At 31.7% G+C, this 20398-nt stretch overlaps 1 protein-coding gene across 1 annotated transcript in view; it reads right to left on the bottom strand.

Moving 5' to 3' along the window:
* Positions 1 to 14850, bottom strand: part of LOC126772337 (serine proteinase stubble) — a 132674-nt gene extending 117824 nt beyond the window's left edge. The window contains exons 1-2 of the mRNA XM_050492666.1: positions 14754 to 14850; positions 1570 to 1648 (exon numbers count right to left, since the gene is read on the bottom strand). Of these exons, the coding sequence (XP_050348623.1) occupies positions 1570 to 1591 (22 nt within the window). The 5' untranslated portion in view covers positions 1592 to 1648; positions 14754 to 14850. The remainder of the gene's footprint in view (positions 1 to 1569; positions 1649 to 14753) is intronic.
* Positions 14851 to 20398: the final 5548 nt, after the last annotated feature.

Raw genomic sequence — 20398 nt, 5'->3', positions numbered from 1 at the left:
TTATTAAATGTAAGTACTTGTTTTTAAAATCTCATTCAACGACCCATAAACCATCTGTATCGAATAAATCGTGGATGAATGTTCTGTTGCTGTGAGAATGACAAACCCGTGACATAGTAGTAGAATAGACTTTCCCGTGTATTATATAATTTATATGATTGTTAGTTGCTATGTAGGTTGTCGGTATCGTGAAATCATTATGATATCTAATTCATTTTTTTTTCGAAGTACTGTAATATAATTACTATCAATTTCATTTTTATTAAATTTAATTCAACTATTTATAATTTAAAAAAAGAAGGAATTTATTCATTATATTTTTTCCTCTAAAGGCGTCAAATTTGATTGCGTGGGCGGACTAAAAGAATTTATAAATATATTATTAGAACGATTATTAAACAACTTAGTCTGTTCCATTTTATATACGCCATATCGATCCATTTATTGTGTCCGTTATAAATCATTTATAAGCAAAAAAAACATCATACATAGACCGTTAACATAATTTATTATATATATCTAGGATATGAAATACCAAGAAATATATTAAAAAGCTGCCTGTAAATTTTATAGAAAGTAGGCCAAACTAAGCTAAAAAATATGGCCGTCACGGGGCGCCTGGCAGATGTGAAACTTTAAATTGATGATTATTGAAATAATTTACAATTAAAAAATCTAAATCTAAATATTTTTATTCAAATAGACTTTTACAAGTACTTATGAATCGTCAAGCGTTACCTCCGGAATGTGGATTCTATCGAGAAGAACCGACAAGAAGTTCAGTAGTTCCTCTTTTTTTTACAAAAATACTAATTTGTATCAATTATATACATTCAGTTGTTGCACGAGATCCAGCAATCATTCAATCCACGCATTTTTGTCAGACAAATATTCAGTAACAGAGTAATAGGCTTTACTAATAAGATTATTTTTTATAACTAACTGAAGTCTGCTCAGTCGCAACTCAAGTATATATTGCGCAATTTTATAAAAAATGCGTATACCTTGTAAGGGTTAAAAAACGTTAAAGTAACTTTATTAGCCCTTCTTTGAAGAATGAAACTGAAAATGAAATTAAAGAAAACCAATAATATGAATATAAAATAAATATGCTTCGTTCTTACTCCCGGGGCGCACTAAAAGATGTTTCACGCCAAAATTAATAAATAGCTAAAACAATGCAACGATTACCTACAATTTAATTTATCTAACAAAAAAATATAAATAACCAACAATTACCAAGTTATAACTTGATGATCCTAACAACTAACGTTGATTTTAATCGTAATTTTGTAATCTTTTTTAACCCGTGTCCTTAAGGCCAAAAGGATATTTTCTTATCCATTCTATAAAAAATATAATTAGTTCACCTATACAGTAGCGGAAAAACAACTAACTAACAGTTCTCACACACTAGCAAGGATTGTTGGCATCAGAAATATAATGTTATAATGCACCGAACCAAAACGAAAAGTGTAAGGGTTATCAAATACCTATAAAGAGGTTCACATGCTTATAATAATTGAATATTTGAAATAGCTGTAAGAATTAAAAAAACCGTGTACATACCGGGTGCGCGGGCGGCATGCATGTGTCGAACGCGCGCGCTCGCGGCGCATCACCGCACTTGCACTGTCTGCAACACGCCCTGCAACATGCATGATACATTAAAAGAAAAACACATACACAATGCTTTATTCACCCTATAAAATCAACATAGAAGACAGATCTTGTTTTCTAAAATTAAATTTATTCGTTTAGATTTAAGAAATAAATAACGCAATCAATTAAAACATTTGTAACCATAATTGACCGATGATAATGGAGACTTAAGCCGAGATGGCCCAGTGGTTAGAACAATCAATCAATCAATCAACAGCCAATCGTTGTCCACTGCTGAACATAGGCCTCTCCCAAGGTTAGAACGCGTGAATCTTATTCGATGATTGTGGGTTCAAACCCGGGTAAGCATCAATGAATTTTCATGTGCTTAATTTGTGTTTAGCTTGGTGGAAATAAGCTCCAAACCTTCTTCTCAAAAAAAAAAAACAGAAGACCTTAGCCCAGAAGTGGGACATTCACAGGCTGTTACTATAATGATGATTTTAATTTCACTGGTATGTTATATAACCAAAAAATTATACATTAAAAAAATCCTACAAATTAATCATTTCATCTAAATGAATGTAGAATTTTAATATATATTATACAGTTTATTAAAACTTAGGTTATAATGATAATAGCTAAGAGATGTGAATATTTATTAGGTCTCTGTCTAGTATTTGAATTTACACTCATTAATATGTTCTTACAAACATTGATTCATAATATTTGAATTATTTTTTTCAACCAGCATACATCAAAAGAAACCTTATCCAAAAACCCACATTTCAAGTCGATTAGTTTTAGAAGATAAAACTAACGTGACATTGAATAAAAATCTTAATCTATTCAGAATAAATTAACAATCAATTAAAATCACTCAAGACATATATAGTAACTTGTCATGATTAAAATATATTTAACAAAAAAAAAACTAAAGACACCATTCAAAATTATGCATTATTAAAAATCAATTAGATTTCATTCGTAGTTGATTTTCGTTAAGAATGATTGAATATAATTTAATTTATATATGTCCATATAGTAAATATACATATAGTATATAAATGAATCTAAAAGGGTAATTGTTTTTTATGTGTTATTGATATAAAATTCAAATCGTGATAATAATAACATCTCACGTTATTGTTTTCACTGGTGACAGGATGGCTGGTTTAATTTCAGTCCGAATCGAAATTGCAATTCAACGGGAAAATGCTGCTAACGTTCTTGCAACCATTCCACGCGGTCATGATTTGTACATTAGCTATTTTTAATTTCACATACATAAATGTAAGTAAGTAAATGTAAATAATTATATAATGATATATAAATGAATAATTTCTAGCAGTGTAACTATGAAAAATGAAGTCTGTCTATTCTTTTTACATCACGGAAAAATACAGAATACATTTTCCATAAGAATAAGTTAGCTGCCATCCTACGAGTAGATATAGAATGATTTTCGTCGAAAATATTTATTCGGACTTTTTGAAAAGTCAAGCTAGTTCTGTTTTTAATTTAAATAAAATGAAAATTGTATTAAAATAGTTAAGCTATATTTTCAGAAACTCAACTCATTTATCAAAGCGAATTAAAAATTCAAATATTCACATTATATTCAAAATATGTAATCTTTAAAAAAATAGGTTTCCCAGAATACCGTTAATAAGTCATTAAAAATTGCTAATTTTATAATTAATAATATAATCTGTGGAATTTATTCGCGTTATATTAATTCTTCTTCACGCTCTGGTTTCGATATTCTTTAATGAATTAACAAGAATACGAATATATAGTATAATTCAAAGGAGCGAGTAGATTTTCTTACGCGCCAGTGTCGGAGGATATATAATAATACTGTTTTCTTCATTTATATACATAATACGTAATGTTTTAGAAAAAAAAATGCTTTATTCTATTATAAGATAAGAAAAGAATTGATTGATTAATTGTTGAAATTACAAATATACAATAAAAAAACAATATTATATTTTTTATTTTTATATAATTTATACTTATATAAAGAAATACGAATTATTTGACTAATATTGATTAGATATTCAAGTCTACGTTGAAATTTAAAATAATACTCGAGCGTACTTATATACAACCACTAGTTTAATATAACTTACACAAATAGCTTATGGTAAAAACTTAGGCTTCCGTAAGACAATACGTGACGCCACTTAAAGATAACAAGGTCGATTTGCGGTGTGCAGATTACTCCTATTTTCTCATAACGGTTCAATCACAGTCACTTTAGAACTGAGGTCTGTTGAAATGCAATTGATATATTATAAACTGCACTAGTATAAATAATTAGAATCCAATAATAATGTTAGTACACTTCTATCAAATTACTAAACTGTATATTGTATACAGTTGATACTATGTTTTAAAAACGGATACACTCTCACGATGTGCAATAACGATAATGTAGGTATTTTTAACGTGAAACATGTATTGGCGTGTTTTGGGGTAAGACCTATTCGTATGTCGTGACGGCAAGCGGCATAACGTTCTCTTATACAGTTATTCCTCTCTCCACTCTAGTCCTTTATGTATGCGCGGCGCATATCTGTATACTTTGTTGCTATATTTAATATTATTATTTGTTTACTGCTTTTCTTTAATTATTTTATAAACTCATGCAATAACCGGACATCCCGGGATTGCCATGTTTGTTTTAGCGTAGTTTACACATGGTTCGTTAAATAAATAGGATAAGCGAATGAATATAATGATTAACGATACGATACAATGTTGCACACGTCGGATGCGAAGAGGCGAGGTGGTGTTCTTTTATCGTCAGATAATGAAATCGCAATTCAGTCAGCTTGCATTATTTATAACAACATTATCTAAGGCATATGATAAAAATTACACTAATGGTAAGAGAACATAAACATGAGTAAATTGATACAAAAAATAAAGAACATATCGATATTTTTTATGTATTTGTGCCCTACTCTTCTATTTCAAACATGCAGTGAAACGGCCCATGGCCCAGTGGTAAGAACGCGTTAATCTTAACCGATGATCGTGGGTCCAAACTCCGGCAAACACACTAAATTTTCATGTGCTTAGTTAGTGATTTTAATTCATCTCGTGCTTTACGGTGAAGGAAAACATCGTGAGGAAACCTACATGTCTGCGTGTCTAATTTAACTGAAATTCTGCCACATGTGTATTCCACGTTTAACGCTTCATCGACGGGAATATGTAGTTACATTTTCGTACGTGGTCATTATTGGGGGTTGTTAATTTTGTATTCATACATTATGGTATGTATATATACTATTATACGACCGATCGAGGGTAGTCTTATTGAGGGTAGTTTAGGGTAAGTTAAAGAACAACTGTGATACATATTCAAACCTACATTTTTTGTGCAAAAAACACTAAAAATCACAATTCATTGTCGTCTAAGCATACTATGAATAATAACAGAAATTCATAATTAAAAATTACTTTAATATTTCCGATAAAACTTTAATTGGTCACGAGTAATTGATATTCGCAGTAAAACATATCCAAGAACATGTCGTCTTTGTTTAATTATCCATGCAGAATGAAGTTCTGAGGCACGGGTTTATCTTGCGTAACGGCACGTGTGATTTTGACAAATCTTATAACTGGACCGAGCGCGGGAAACTGGAAAAGGTTTAATTGTATTATAATTACTCGGGTCACTGACCGAACAGCTGTTATGTGAGGTCAGTCCACTTTTCAATTTTATAGTCATTTTGAATATTGAAACAAAGGAAATATGATAATTGGTATATTTTTTGGTTAAAACACGCGCCTTCTTTCGATTGGTCTTTGTATACCGTTACAATCGATTGTTTTCGCGTAAGTTATAAAGATGTGAAGAAGAAAAAAAGATTGTCATATACTATATCTTGCTTACTGTTTTTAAAGAATATCCGCATATGTGCCTGAGAAACACCTATACCATACATTTTATTTATGACACCTAGATAAGAATAAAAACTAAAATTGAAAGTTATACTAGTTTTCACCCGCGGCTACGCTCGCGTGATAGATTAAGGGTTAGATATAAAAAAGTGAAATTTTTTATACCTTATTTCTTCCTTGGAGTTCAATCTTCAAACATATCAAATTAAATCAAAATCTGTTCAGTGCTTTAGCCGTAAAAGCGTAACAGACAAACAGATCACATTACAGATTTGTTACAAGGGAGAAGGCCTCTACTCTTCTGTCTGAAGTTTCAAGGTTCCACTGCGAGGCGAATATATCATGTATGATGATACGTGAGCTAAAATTTCATTCGACTCATGCTGATTTCTTTAGTATGTTTTTATCAGAAGAAATATACACAGATCTCTATGAAATTAAAATATCATGAAATGATCTTTAGTTAGAAAATACATACATTTCTTCTATCTCTTATATTATAATACTAATTATACCAAATTAATTTTAGTGAAAGTCAGCATGAAAACAGCTTGGATATAACCAATCACAGGAATTTTATGTTAGGACACCAGGAATTTCCTAAGAGGTAAAATACTACAAATGTATGTCCACGTGTAAAGTCCATATAATCGTGCACATCACCTTATCGCAAATAAACGAAACGATTTTATTATCTCCACGGCCGTTTCAGAAGTTGGTCAATTCGTGACCGCGGGAGACGTGAAATTTAAACTTTTGTTTAAACTTTCTTTTATATAAAATAGGAAGGCGTTCGGACAAATGGGCCACCTGATGGTAAATGGTCACCATCACCCGTAGAAATTGGCGCAGTAAGAAACATTACCCATTCCTTACATCGTCAATGCGACACCGACCGTCTGAACTAAGATGTATGTCCCTCATGCCTGTAGTTACACTGACTCACTCACGCTTCAAACCGAAACAATAACTAAGTATTGCTGTTTGTAGAATATGTGGTAAGTGAGTGGTAACGAGACCACTATAAATTTATTAAAAGAAGTCCTCGTAAAAAGGTGTAATTAGTTTTCAAATCAAATTTATTGCAAGGAAATTGTGTTTTGTTAAGTTAATATTTAAGCAAAAAATATGCAGTTATTATAACTTAGTTAAATAATTATCTTCAAATTGTTTTATTTCATCGTTGGTCATAATTAATTCAATTAAATCGTATAACTGGATTTAATATAATTAATGAATACAAAGTCAATAAACTATTAAAAATTTTATCACTCACTGCCCACATATTACCACCAAACAGCAATATTTACTATTGTTGTTTTATTGTTTTGTTTGTTGTTGTTGTTGGTCCGGTTTGAAGGGAGAACTACAGAAACAAGGAAAATAACATCTTCCTTTCCTTCCTTTCCTGGTGGCGCATTTGCGATGCAAGGACCACTTACCACCACTTACCTTACCCGACCACTTAACTACTTAATAAAAAAAAAAGTTTTCTTTTTCTTGAGATTACGCGTAATTGAGAACTTTTAGAAATCTTAGAAACAAACGAAGACACATATAGATAATAAAATTTGTCTTTAAATGTGTTGTTCTACGGCGTTTTAGATTGGAAGTACATTAAATCACGTTTAAAGTTTAAGTATTATTAGTTATCCGACGGTTCATAAGAACGTTTACAGTGTGTTCAATAAATATTTAACGATGTCGTAAAATACCCACACACGACACTTGACTTGATAAGGTGACCGCTTAATTTAGACATGTCGTTACTTTTATCTAGGCGCATGAAAGTCTTAGAGTACGGAAACGTTAGATTCGATTAATTGTATTTTGTAAAAGTAATAACAAGATCCGCTTGTTTTAGATCTGTCTAGTTCTAGAATTAAGACTCTCATAGAAGGTTCACCAAAGAGATTCTAAATTACTATTAGATCACAATTTGTACATTTGGCTATATGAATAGTATATAGAGATCGCTCCTAACTACTTTACGGTGTACTCGGCGGGCCGTTTGACGTGGTTGGTAGATACTTGCCTTTCACGCCGAAGGTTGTGGGTTCGATTCCCACCCAGGACAGACATTTGTGTACATGAACATGTCTGTTTGTCCCGAGTCTGGATGTAATTATCTATATAAGTTTGTATTTATAAAATAAAAGTAGTATATGTAATATATCAGTTGTCTAGTTTCCATACACAGTACAAGCTCTGCTTAGTTTAGGATCAGATGGTCGTACGTGAATAATATTTATAATAGTAGTAATAATATCCTAGGATATTAATTATTTATAAAAAAAAACTATTTATTTAGTAGAAGTAGAAGTTGTTTAAACACAGACAGAAAGCCTTAAAACTAGTTAATGTTATGGTATAAATATAATATTAATAACGACCACTGAATTCAAAGTTTTACATAAAAAAAGTTAGAATATCGACAATATTAATAATTTTATTCACATGCCTATAGACAATTAAAAAAGTAATAGTTAAAAAAGAATTATTTCCCCTGTGTGTTTCTACCCTTACTATCTCTATTAGGCTTACAATAGTGATTATATTACACGGACATCATCAATCTATAAAATCTATAGGCAATGATTACAGCCAGCGAGCGAGGCAGCTCCACTCGAACCGGTGGCGCGGGTTCAGGTTCCGGATAAAGTAATCTCTATTAGACTAACCGACCACATAGACAAACGCCATTCGTCACATAACACATAGTTTTTAATCAAAGATAAAAAATACTGCCTGTCAACATTTAAAATTTTGTGAGTGTTTTCGCTTTTTATTGAATTTTTACTTTTAATTAGAACGACTATTCTATAATAAATTTTGTCAATGATTACTAAGAACATTTTTAAATATTGTCGCATTCATGTTTCTTATCTTGTATATTCTTATATAAATAATGAATATATTGAATTACACACTTATATTCACCAAAACTACGTCAGAAATCGGATTGATTAAACACTGTAAAAATAAGCGGATCTGTAGAATTAATTAGGTATATATATTTTTTAAATTTCAATTCCACGTTATAACTCATTGCTTCGAAAAATTAACATAACTGGACTTACAATAATATCTTTAAATCCTTATCTTTAAAAAAATCAATCGCTAGGAAGATAGATGGAAATATCAATTTTGTATTTGAGCGTTATGTATTTCTTATATATATAGGGTGAAAAGCTAATGTTAACCTTAACCTTAAGCATATTATTAATTGAAGTAACTTGTTAAGTCCAAAGTATCAAGTGAACGAATAAACTTCAAACATATCATATAAACTGGAACGCGTATAATAAAGATTCATTTTAATATTAATTAAATACACTGTTTATGTCTACTTTGTTGATCAAATGAAACTGCTCAGAACTGGTTCGAATTGCAGTTTCATTAAAAATATTTTTATTTATGATACTATATCCTACTATAAAACACAATATTTAATGTCTATTATATTGGATTATTTATTATAATCTAGACCCTGGTTTATTATTAAATTATAAACATAAGATATTGCAATTGGTTGTCATCTATATTGAGATTTGATTTTAGTCTTCATTTTTGTAAACACTAACAATAAGGCTTTTATCAAGGCAACGAAGGCACCGTTTATTTTTACGATATCAAGAAGATTTCGACCTTCTTGATTATAAGAACCCAGGACCTCCGGGTCTGCGGCTTTACATCAAGCCAATACACCATTGAGATAGGTATTATTATTAAATTAAAAATAACTACTATACAAACCCTAACCTCGTGGAGTGGCAAGAACGCTAGCAGCATTTGAGGAGTAAAATTAAAAAAACCTTGTACAAACTCGTGTCAATAAATAGGTGTGTTGAATCTATTGCAATTTTTGCACTATTTACTCAAAGTTCTTCCCAAAGAATCGTTTATTTCGTCTCACATAACATGTTGTAAGTAAAATAAGATGGATTTTGAATTATATGAACCGCATCATTACATTATAAACAACTAATTAAGTTATCACTGATTTCGATTAAAAAAATACTTTTAAAACAAAATATATATAAAGTTTATATGAATAAAAGTTTTCTACGAGCGCCGAAAATGAAGTTGATATTGTTATCAGAACATCTATTAAATAGAAAATTTACAAAAAAAACTTGTTTTTAAAAAAAATGTTCTAAGTGTATATGTTTTAATGAATAATTGATTAAAAACCTACTTTATCTGTGTAATTGAAGAATCGTGTTAATAGTGTTATGTTACGGTGATAGATTTTCCAATCGATACTCAAAGGAGATTTGCAAGTTTCTCACCCGTTACATTGATGGTATTAATGGTGTCGAGAATCGTATTACTAAAAGCAAAGTTCACAAGGACTCAAATATCGAATTTTATTTTAGAAAAATATTACATTAAGTTATTTTACATATGTATTTTATGAGAACTCTTTAACTTTTGATACCAATGTAAGTAAATGAAAACCAAAGCAAATTTGTTTAAAAAAATTTATCTTTAAAATCTTTTTTTTTACAATAAAAACTTGATAATAATAATAAAAAGTTAATATTTAATATTAGCACATTTAAAATTCGACTCAATGCAATTTAATTTATCGTTATAATTATCAGGGAGTGTTGTTTTATTATCTGCCGCACTTTATTGCTATTTATTATTATTATTATCATAATTACATTTATTTTTTAATGTTTTTTTTTATATATTATATATGTATGTTTATGTATATATTATTTATTTATATGTTTGTATAATTAGCTATAGTACTGTATATATATATATATATATATATATATATATATATATATATATATATATATATTTATTTAAAAAATAAAAATTGAGATGATTAGTACACCTCCTTAACGCTTTATTTATTTATTTATTTCACGTCCTTCACCCAAAGGTTGTCTAGAAGAGATCGCTCTTTTAGCGATAAGACCGCCTTTTGTACAAAATAGTTTTCGTTTCTTTTGTGCTTGTGTTTAAAATGGTTCTGTAACTCTTTTGGTGTACAATAAAGCATATTTTATTATATTCTATTCTATAAAAAACAACATTACAATGAACACGAGCACGAATTAGTGTAATATATTAAAAGATGTACTGTTTGTACAATTCTACAAACTAAATTAAATAATAAGTACTATTTTTTTATGTTATAGATAGAAAGACGGGGTAATGTGCCACCTGATGTTAAGTGGTCACACCGCCCATGGACATTGGCGCTGAAAAAATATTGACCATTCCTTACGTCACTAATGCGCCACCAACTTTGGGAACTAACCTGTTATGTTCCTTGTCTGTAGTTACATTAGCTTACTCACCCTTCCAACCGGAACACAACAATACAAATTGCTGTTCAGCGGTAGAATATCTGATGAGTGGGTGGTACCTACCCAGACGGGCTTGCACAATGCCGTTAATAGATATTATAAATACATTGAATGAGAACATTTCATTTTCCTAAGTACATTTTTTAAATCACTTAAAACATAGAAATACGATTAGTAGGCTCAGGTATAATTAGCCTCTAGAAATGATTTCCTATAATAGATACACGTTGCAATTTTATTTTAATTAATTAACTTTATGAGCACTAATAAGAGTAGTTGATACACTTCTAGGTATCAATGTATGCCGTTACCATTACGACATAGGGCTACCATAATTCTATATACCATAGGACATGTACTCAAACTTCTGATAAAGATATCGTTTAACAAAAACCATTTAACATGAACGATTATAAAGGATAGAGAGTATATTTATAAACAAATAAAAAAAAAATAGAAAACTTGATCGTAAAATACTCACAAATATCACATATCATTTATTTTAATTCAAAACAAAGAATAAATCAGTATAAAAATCTGCATATAAAGTTATAGTAATTAATAGCATTAAAATTTATAATATTAATATATTCAGACATTTTTTTTAAAATTGTTGAAGTGAAAACCAATAATTTAAACACCCTTTCATAGTAGTCTTATAGTATAGTATTAACTAACTAATCTTTGCGGCTTTGAACGGGTTGATAAGAAGAAAATGTATTTTGGATAAGAATTGCGTAAAATCCCGTCTTAGTGAGCGTCTACGTCGGAGAAGGTTTGTGGCAAATTTCAAGTCAATCGGACAGATAGTTTAGGAGATCTCGTGGTGAGTGGTATTTCACTTATATATAATATATATAGCTTATATATAATAATATAAAAAAACCGAGATGGATGATTCAAAACCGGGCAAGCATTACTGAATTTTCATGTACTTAATTTGTGATTATAATTCATCTCGTGCTTTACGGTGAAGGAAAACATCGTGAGGAAACCTGCATGTGTCTAATTTCACTGATATTCTGCCACATGTGTATTCTACCAACCTGCACTGGAGCAGCGTGTTGGAATAAGCTCCAAACCTTCTCATCAAAAAAAAGGAGAGGAGGCCTTTACCCTAGCAGTATGACATTCACAGGCTGTTACGGATAATATATAGGTTTCAGTTGTATAACGTAATTTACTATGGATTGTTATAAGTTAACGTTCTACGTAAAAAAAAAAACAATATATTAAAGTAATTTATCGTTTATCTAGTAATATTCATAGAATTACACTATTAAGTAGGTGTATACATAAATACCAATTATTTTGAACATTAAATAAGGTAAGGCTAATTTTGCGCTTTTCGATCCCTTAAAAAATTTAAAATAAAAAAATATATATTCAAACTTAAAAGTTAAGTCAAAAATATATGGTAATTAAATGGTCCAATTCAAGCGCTGCCATTTAAAACATTTATATTAGTAGTATCATATGTGGTCTTAATTCGTCAGTTTTATAAATACCTATGTCAAAGTAAATGAACATTACGAATTACATAAGTTTAATTTCCCGCGCTACTAATAAATTTATAATTTACTAAAAAAATATACAACTATATTCAATAATCACGTTCATCGTTATATATCTATTACAAAGAATTATTCAAATTGTTTACTTTTATAAGAATTATTGCGAGTCTGCGCATGAGGTCGCCGCACTTGTAACTCTCACTGTGCGGGCTACTGACATACTGAAATGTAAATTCACCATGAGTTTTAGATATTATTTTAAACTTTATTTTTGCTATTGTGGTCATTATTTTATGGCCGTTAATTTAATAATGTACTGTAAAACATAAATTCTTCGGAAAAAAAACATACACTCGTATTGCATTATTGGATTTAATAACTATGTGAACGTATTTAATAATTGTAATTTATCTTAATGCACCTAACATTACATAGTTCTTAGCAATGGCATTAATGTATTTTTTTATTTGCAGCATAAGTAATTATCTGATAGGTTATTACAATTGGCAAGTGTACAGTTTTTTAAACGTCAGAATTAATTACTTTATCGTTAATGTTTGTTCTCATTTTAATAATAAAATGATCAACGAGCTGGTACTACACAAAATGTCAGCTAAATTAAATCACATGTATTAAAATAGAATGAAAATATGGTAACCCTCCATTCGTAGGAAGCAATCTTCGCTACGCCGGCTGTAGATTCGTTACATTTTGCATGAGCATTAGACATCTACTCTATTATTCTGCATTCTGTTACTCTCAATCGTTTCTTGTGTATTATGATTATGTTATTCCTTTAAATTGGCTCATAAAGTTTTACCTTTTTTAATACATGTCATAACTATACTTATTTTTAATAGGCAATTACTATTACATATTGATAAAAAATAAAATAGATAATATTTTACTAATAACACACTGACAAAATTCAAATAAAAACGTGTAAATAGATTACCTATTTACACGTAAAATAAAGTTGAATGTTGAATTCGCGAGCTCAAATTCAGGCACCACTTCTGATTTTTTTCGAGTGTTTAATTTGTGTTATGAATGTAAATTGTTAAACGTTTATTTTTAACAACAGCGTGATAAATTAATCCAAATTATCGTTTACGCCTTGACGCTTTAACCGAGCCGTGGAATATTAACAGGATGATAAAACATCTTTGTAATTTATGTTAAAGTACGTAAATTAAGCATAAAACAAAAAACTATATTTATAAAGGTAGAAGGAAATAATAATAGAAAAGATAATTAACGATTAGCACATTAAGATATAGATATGTGAACTCGTAAAATATTTATTTGACAGTTTTTATCGAAATTCGTTTTCTCACAATATATTAAGACATAAACTAAAATTCGATACATTCATCATTTGCATATAATCAACGAAAATATACGAATATAGTTACACTAACTTTCAAAAGGAAAATGAAATAAAAATAAATATTTTGAGCGCTAATGCAATAAGCGTTATTAATATATGCGGGTATTGTTTGAATTATTATCTTGAACCGAATATTATAATAAGTAGGACATATTTTACGTCTGTTATAAATTTATTATATTATATATAAATTCCCAATTAATATTTTTTTATTCTTGTTTATTTACAAAATATATTAAGAATACAACATTCAGTATTCGCAACTTGTTAATGAATTCGTTTATTATAACAAATTCACTGTTATACGATATTAAACAAAAATTTTGCTTAAAAATATTATCTTGGCTTTATGAGCAACTTGTTGGTATAGTCAAATTTTTAATTCCTACCAATTTTTTATCTTAATGTTAGTTAATATGTCTTTACAATTGAGCTGCAAATTTGTCCCGATAAATAAATGTAAAATAAAGAAAGTTTAATGAAGAAACTCGAAGTTCATTATCGTATGGTGTATATAGAAACAGTATTAATTGAAATACGCCGCGAAAGCTAATCTTTGATACTGTCAAAATATAAATAACATTGTAAGATTGTTCAGTGGAGATGCGTCGCGCCGCTCGAACGATTTCGTGCACTTTTTCATATGACAAGTCTGATTTCTAAATAATTTAAATACGCGCACGAGATCTCTAATTAAAACCAATCGGAATTGGATTTGTATCGTCGCGTGATGATTTGTATTGCTTTTATGGGTGTCGATATTATTTATTAATTTCATGTGCAACTGACCTAATAAACTTAGAATTCACTTCGTAATTACAAATCGAAATTTCCTGTTTCACTTTTTACCTATATTACTTTCATATTTACAGTGTATGTAGTCTATTTTTGAAAATAAAGATTTTTAATCTACAGCAACTGACCAGAATGCATTATTTTAACCATTGAAAATTATGGTGCTTTTGATTAAAAAAGACAAAAAAGCACGTCACTTACGATTTCAATGGCACAGTAACGGAATCCGATTTACACACAAAACCATGTCACTATCACTGGTCACTTACACGGCGCGTGCGTGGCGAGCCGGTGCGCGGGCGCAACTGAGCGATGAGACGTACCAGCTTTCTGTAAGTGATTGCAATTTTTCTTGTTAGCGTTTAAGGTATTGATGCGATCTTCCGTACTATAAACATTGGGGTGTCGGTTTAAAATTTCATCATTAGTTTTTTTGACTTCTTAAACTATTGCCAATGTTTTTAAAAATGTATATAAATGAATTACATTCCCTTGTCTTGTTGTCATAAGTCTCGTTTTTCGTTTATTTTTTATGAAGATAATGGAATATTTGTAAGACACTATAATTTCGCAACAATTTTTTTCTACCCACATAGTATTTAAAATTTATATTAAACAGATTTAAAATAAATTTATTTTATAGTGAAATATTTTAGTTTGTAATATCACCCACTGCTGTATATACGCAATCTACGGTTTGAATGTGAGTTATCAAATATTATGATATAACAATAAATGTGATACCATATATTTTATGATAAATATGATATCTTGCAAAATTAGTTCTTCTAATTAATGGTATTACTGTAATAAATAAATACATTGATGTATGTAAAACGATAATTTGTTATTTTCTTAAGATATTACCCGACTCCAAAAATGTAGGAGTAATATATATTTGTTAAACTTAAGTCAATTTTGATTATCCTTATAACCTTGAGTATAGTCGCATTTATACTTAGGACCGAAATATGGGTGAAGAACTTGTATACTCGCATGTTTAGAAGTCTCTATACGATAAGCTATAGGTAGCCGTATTTATTATAAAACCTTTAAAATATATTTACCACTAACATAAATTTAAAATTAAATATTTAATTGAAAAATCACTAAAATTTATGATTATCTATTATCAAATGTGATAATTCTATTCTAAAGACATCAACGCGTGCGCGTGCGCAGCTGTCACATTAGTCAAAGATATTCAAAGACAAAGCTATATAAGTATAACTTTTAAAGAATAACTGCGATTTATGAAAATTATAAATGAATTGCTATTAAACATTAATTCTAAAAAAATAGTATGTCTTTATTTACATATACCATAAAATTTATTCATAACATGAGAAAACAATATAGAGAAATCAGTTAAACTAAGAAACAATATTCGGAATAAAATGTCTCAATGTCTAAAATTATCTACATAAAGGCGGCACTTTGTAAGAATCAGAAGTATCACTACAAAACCTCAAGATACTGTTACGGAGGCTAGATTCTAGAGCGCTTGATATCGCGTGAAAACCGTTACACCTACAATTATAACAATATGTTTTGGTTTGCACGACAGACGAATCACTTTGATTAACTATATGACAGTTTATACGTTTAGGAAATTGCGTTCGCGAAAATTATTATTTTTTCAAAAAATATATATCTAGCTTATTCTTAACAGTGCCAAAAAACTGTCTTTTTGACAAAAATAAAACCCATATTATAAAAAAAAATTAATCTCTTTTTCCGTCTGAGCAAACTTTATTTGTTTCTTTACTAATATTATAAATGCAAAAATGAGTTTGTTTGTTACGCTTTCACACATTACCTGCTCAACCAATCATCATGAAACTTTACATACACATTCTCAGGGGTACAGATAGGAGGAAGGACATAGAGTACCTAACACTTTACTACCAGGCGGGCAGAGCCGCGGACGAAAACTATAATATTATAAGCTGTAAGGAAATAAACAGTTTTCTAAGTACTTAATATGAATACTACGGTTAAATCCTGTAATGTAACTTTAATCTAGTTCTTCAATGTCTTAAAAGACAACCAGCTAATTTAGCTAAAACACACTTTCACTATAACACGGGAGACACCCACCACTACCGTCACCGTAACGGTAGCTCAAAAACTTTACTGTAAATCTTTCTTTCATTAGATACGTGTATAACGTCAGTATTACAAGAGACAGTATTTAAACTACAAGTACACTAGACTCATACTAACACTGCAAACATTGTAAACATATATAATATTGTGTCATGGACAAATATAGTACTGATACCTTTTAGATAATATGTACTACCTGCACTATTAGTCCATTCATTTTAGGGGTAACATCTTGGAATGAGAGATAATAATCTGAAAACTTTTTTCAACTTTTGTCTCAAAATCTTGTGCCTGCAAAAATACACAACAAAGAGAAACAAAACTGAAAGCAAACTATAATAAAAATTCCAAGTCCTGTAGAAAGGCATACACGAGAGCGGATGCACAGCGCATTGTACAGATTGGTCATGACCTTGTTTCGCATCCTAGGGGCTCCCGTAGCTTCTGGCGTCTGACCAAGTCTGTGCAAAACAATTTCTGCCAACCTTCGCTGCCACCGCTCAGGAATCCGGACGGATCGCTAGCTCACAGTCCGCAAGAGCAAGCTGATCTCCTGGCTAAACTCTTTGCCGACAATTCCGTCATCGATGATTGTAGTGCACTGCCACCTACAATACCTGCATGTGGCCATACGATGCCTGACATTAAAATCAGGCAACGTGATGTGCGTGCGGAGCTGCAATCACTTGCTGTACGGAAAGCTAGCGGTCCCGATGGAATACCAGCCATAGTGCTGAAGAAGTGCGCAGCGGAGCTGTCTCCTGTGTTAACGCGCCTGTTCCAACTTTCTCTCTCTTCGGGAAGTGTGCCGGAGGCTTGGAGAAGAGCTAATGTGCAAGCGGTTCCCAAAAAAGGGGATCGGTCTGACCCGGCAAATTATCGGCCAATAGCTATCACCTCAGTACTTTGTAAGGTGATGGAACGGATTTTAAACAACCAACTGATCCATTACCTAGAAGATCACTGTCTAATTAATGATCGTCAGTACGGGTTTCGACCAAAACGGTCCACAGGTGATCTTCTAGCGTACGTAACACACCTCTGGGGTGAAGCTATCGACAAGCATGGAGAATCGTTGGCTGTGAGCCTCGATATCTCCAAGGCTTTCGACAGGGTCTGGCACAGAAGTCTTCTCTCCAAGCTACCGGCATATGGTCTGCCTGCTCAGCTATGCACCTGGATTGCCAGCTTCCTACACAAGCGTAGCCTTCGTGTTTTAGTAGATGGTTGCGCTTCACAATTCTATGTAGTGAATGCTGGGGTCCCCCAGGGATCTGTGCTATCTCCCACACTCTTTCTTTTGCATATCAATGATATGCTCTCCCTTGGGAACATACATTGCTATGCAGATGATAGTACAGTGCATGGTGGATACCACGGACGCGCAGTGGCTGGGCGGGCGGAAACTGAGGAGAGGCGGGAGAATCTTGTCATTGAACTCGATAGGACGTTAGATCTCATCGCCAAATGGGGCTCTGATAATCTTGTTGAGTTTAATGCCAAGAAAACACAGGTATGCGCTCTCACGGCGAAAAAGTCAACATTTTCCCCTCTTCCCTCCCTCTGTGGTACTCCGCTGGTGATGCAAAGCAAAATCGCCATGCTGGGGATTGACGTTCGCTGCGACCTTAGTCCAAGGGATTACATCGAGGCTGTTATAAAAACAGCTTCACGGAAACTCGGAGTTCTGAACAAGGTGCGGCGCTTTTTCACGCCACAACAACTGTGCCTGCTGTACAAAACACAGGTACGGTCTTGCGTGGAATATTGCTCACACCTTTGGGATGGCTCCGCTAAGTACCTACTTGAGGCCTTGGACCGGTTGCAGCGACGTGCCGTACGCATTATTGGCGACGTAAAGGTCACAAACACCCTTGAACCTTTACAATTGCGTCGTGAGATAGCAGCACTGAGCGCTTTCTATCGACTGTATCACGGCGAGTGCTCTGAGGAATTATTCTCTCTAATTCCTGCTTCCCCCTTCCTTCTTAAGTCCACGCGAGCTGGTTCTCGATGTCACCGCCTAACTGTGACATCAATTCCATCGCGAACAAAGAAATTTGGCAACTCCTTTCTTTGTCGCACTTCCAAAAAATGGAATTCCTTACCAGCTCACGTATTCCCCTCCTCTTACAACCCGGGTTCCTTCAAACGAGGCGTGAAGAGGCATCTTGCGGGCCGGCAAGGCGAAGGCGGCTAGTGCAGAACGTTTTTCCCGTCTGTACTGGCCGTCGTCGCGTTTGGACTCTACTACCACTTACCATCAGGTGGAGTAGAGTCATTTGCCCTCCCGGCGATATAAAAAAAAAAAAAAAGAACAAATTTGTCGCAAGCTTTATGCTCTACAATTATAATAGATGTTAATATTATTGGGGCTAGGAATAGAGATAGAGAAAAGCCGATTTTTATGACCTTTGATACGACATAGGCCCGAGATTTTTACGAAACTTTTGCGTCAAATTTGAGAAAGTGACAAAATGAAGGTGTATAACAGTTTCTAGCTCCAGTAACCAGTAACAGCGTGTTAATGTCCCACTGTTGGGCTAAGGCCTCCATTTTAAGGAGAATAATTTTTTTTAAATTTGTTTGTTTATATATGTTAAAAATTAAATTAATATGAGTATGACTAGATAAAACGTATTCTTTTAATAAATACAATATATTTTGAATTAAATACAAAAAAAAACGCTACCTTGTACCCAACATTTCTGTTGACTCCTGTGTGGCAAGACTTCAAACCCTTAAGTTGGTCGAGGTTGTTGATCGGGATATCCTTGTGGACAACTATGACCGCTTCATATCGAAACTCCGCTATAAGAAAAGAAAACGTGATGTTTGATAATATTTGAAAATTTCTTAATTAAAAATAATTTCTGAATATTTGAAGCCATTCAGGTAAGAATTATGTTCTACTGTAAAACTAATTTGGTATAAAACACTTTAAATTCTGCTCATTTGTCTTGTCTGAATAATTTTGTAATTAGATTTTGACAAACAAGAGCAGATTATTCAGAATCGATAGATAAGTCTCTAAAATATGTATTAACTTTATTTCTACTTAAAGTAAGTACAGTATTAGCCAGTTAATGTCCCACAGCTGGGCTAAGGCTTCCTCTCCCTTTTGAGGAGAAGGTTTGGAGCTTATTCCACCACGCTGCTCCAATGCGAGTTGGTAGAATACACATGTGGCAGAATTTCAATGAAATTAGACACATGCAGGTTTCCTCATGATGTTTTCCTTCACCGTCAAGCACGAGATGATTTATAAACACAAATTAAGCGCATTAATATTCAGTGGTGCTTGCCCGGGTTTGAATCCACGATCATCGGTTAAGATTCACGCGTCCTAACTCTACCTACTAAGCCACCTCGAGTTTCCAGCTCATTATCTTTAATTCCGAGATTGACCCCTTTTTCGATGCAAATTTTCATAAGTGTGTTTGTTCAAATATTTTACAATATTTCTCATTCTACTGTTCCGAATTATAAAATGCTATTTTTATTTACAGTAAACGTTCAATTTATTTCATTTTGATATTGAACACTATGTGAAAAATAACATAAAATAAAGTATTTCTTGACATTTTTTAAAATTAATAATGATCGCTGTGACTTATCTTTTAAAGATAAATATGCTCAATGTCTAAAATTGATTCGTACATTTGTTGTTGTACGTATAAATGTATAGTGAGACTGAATTCACTAAAAGCACTTTTTAACGACTTGATTATAAGTCA

Source organism: Nymphalis io, chromosome 12 (assembly GCF_905147045.1).
Source record: "Nymphalis io chromosome 12, ilAglIoxx1.1, whole genome shotgun sequence".
In the NCBI taxonomy this organism is placed as follows: domain Eukaryota; kingdom Metazoa; phylum Arthropoda; class Insecta; order Lepidoptera; family Nymphalidae; genus Nymphalis; species Nymphalis io.
Note: the sequence above shows the minus strand (reverse complement) of the source record. Positions and strands in the feature narration are given on the sequence as shown.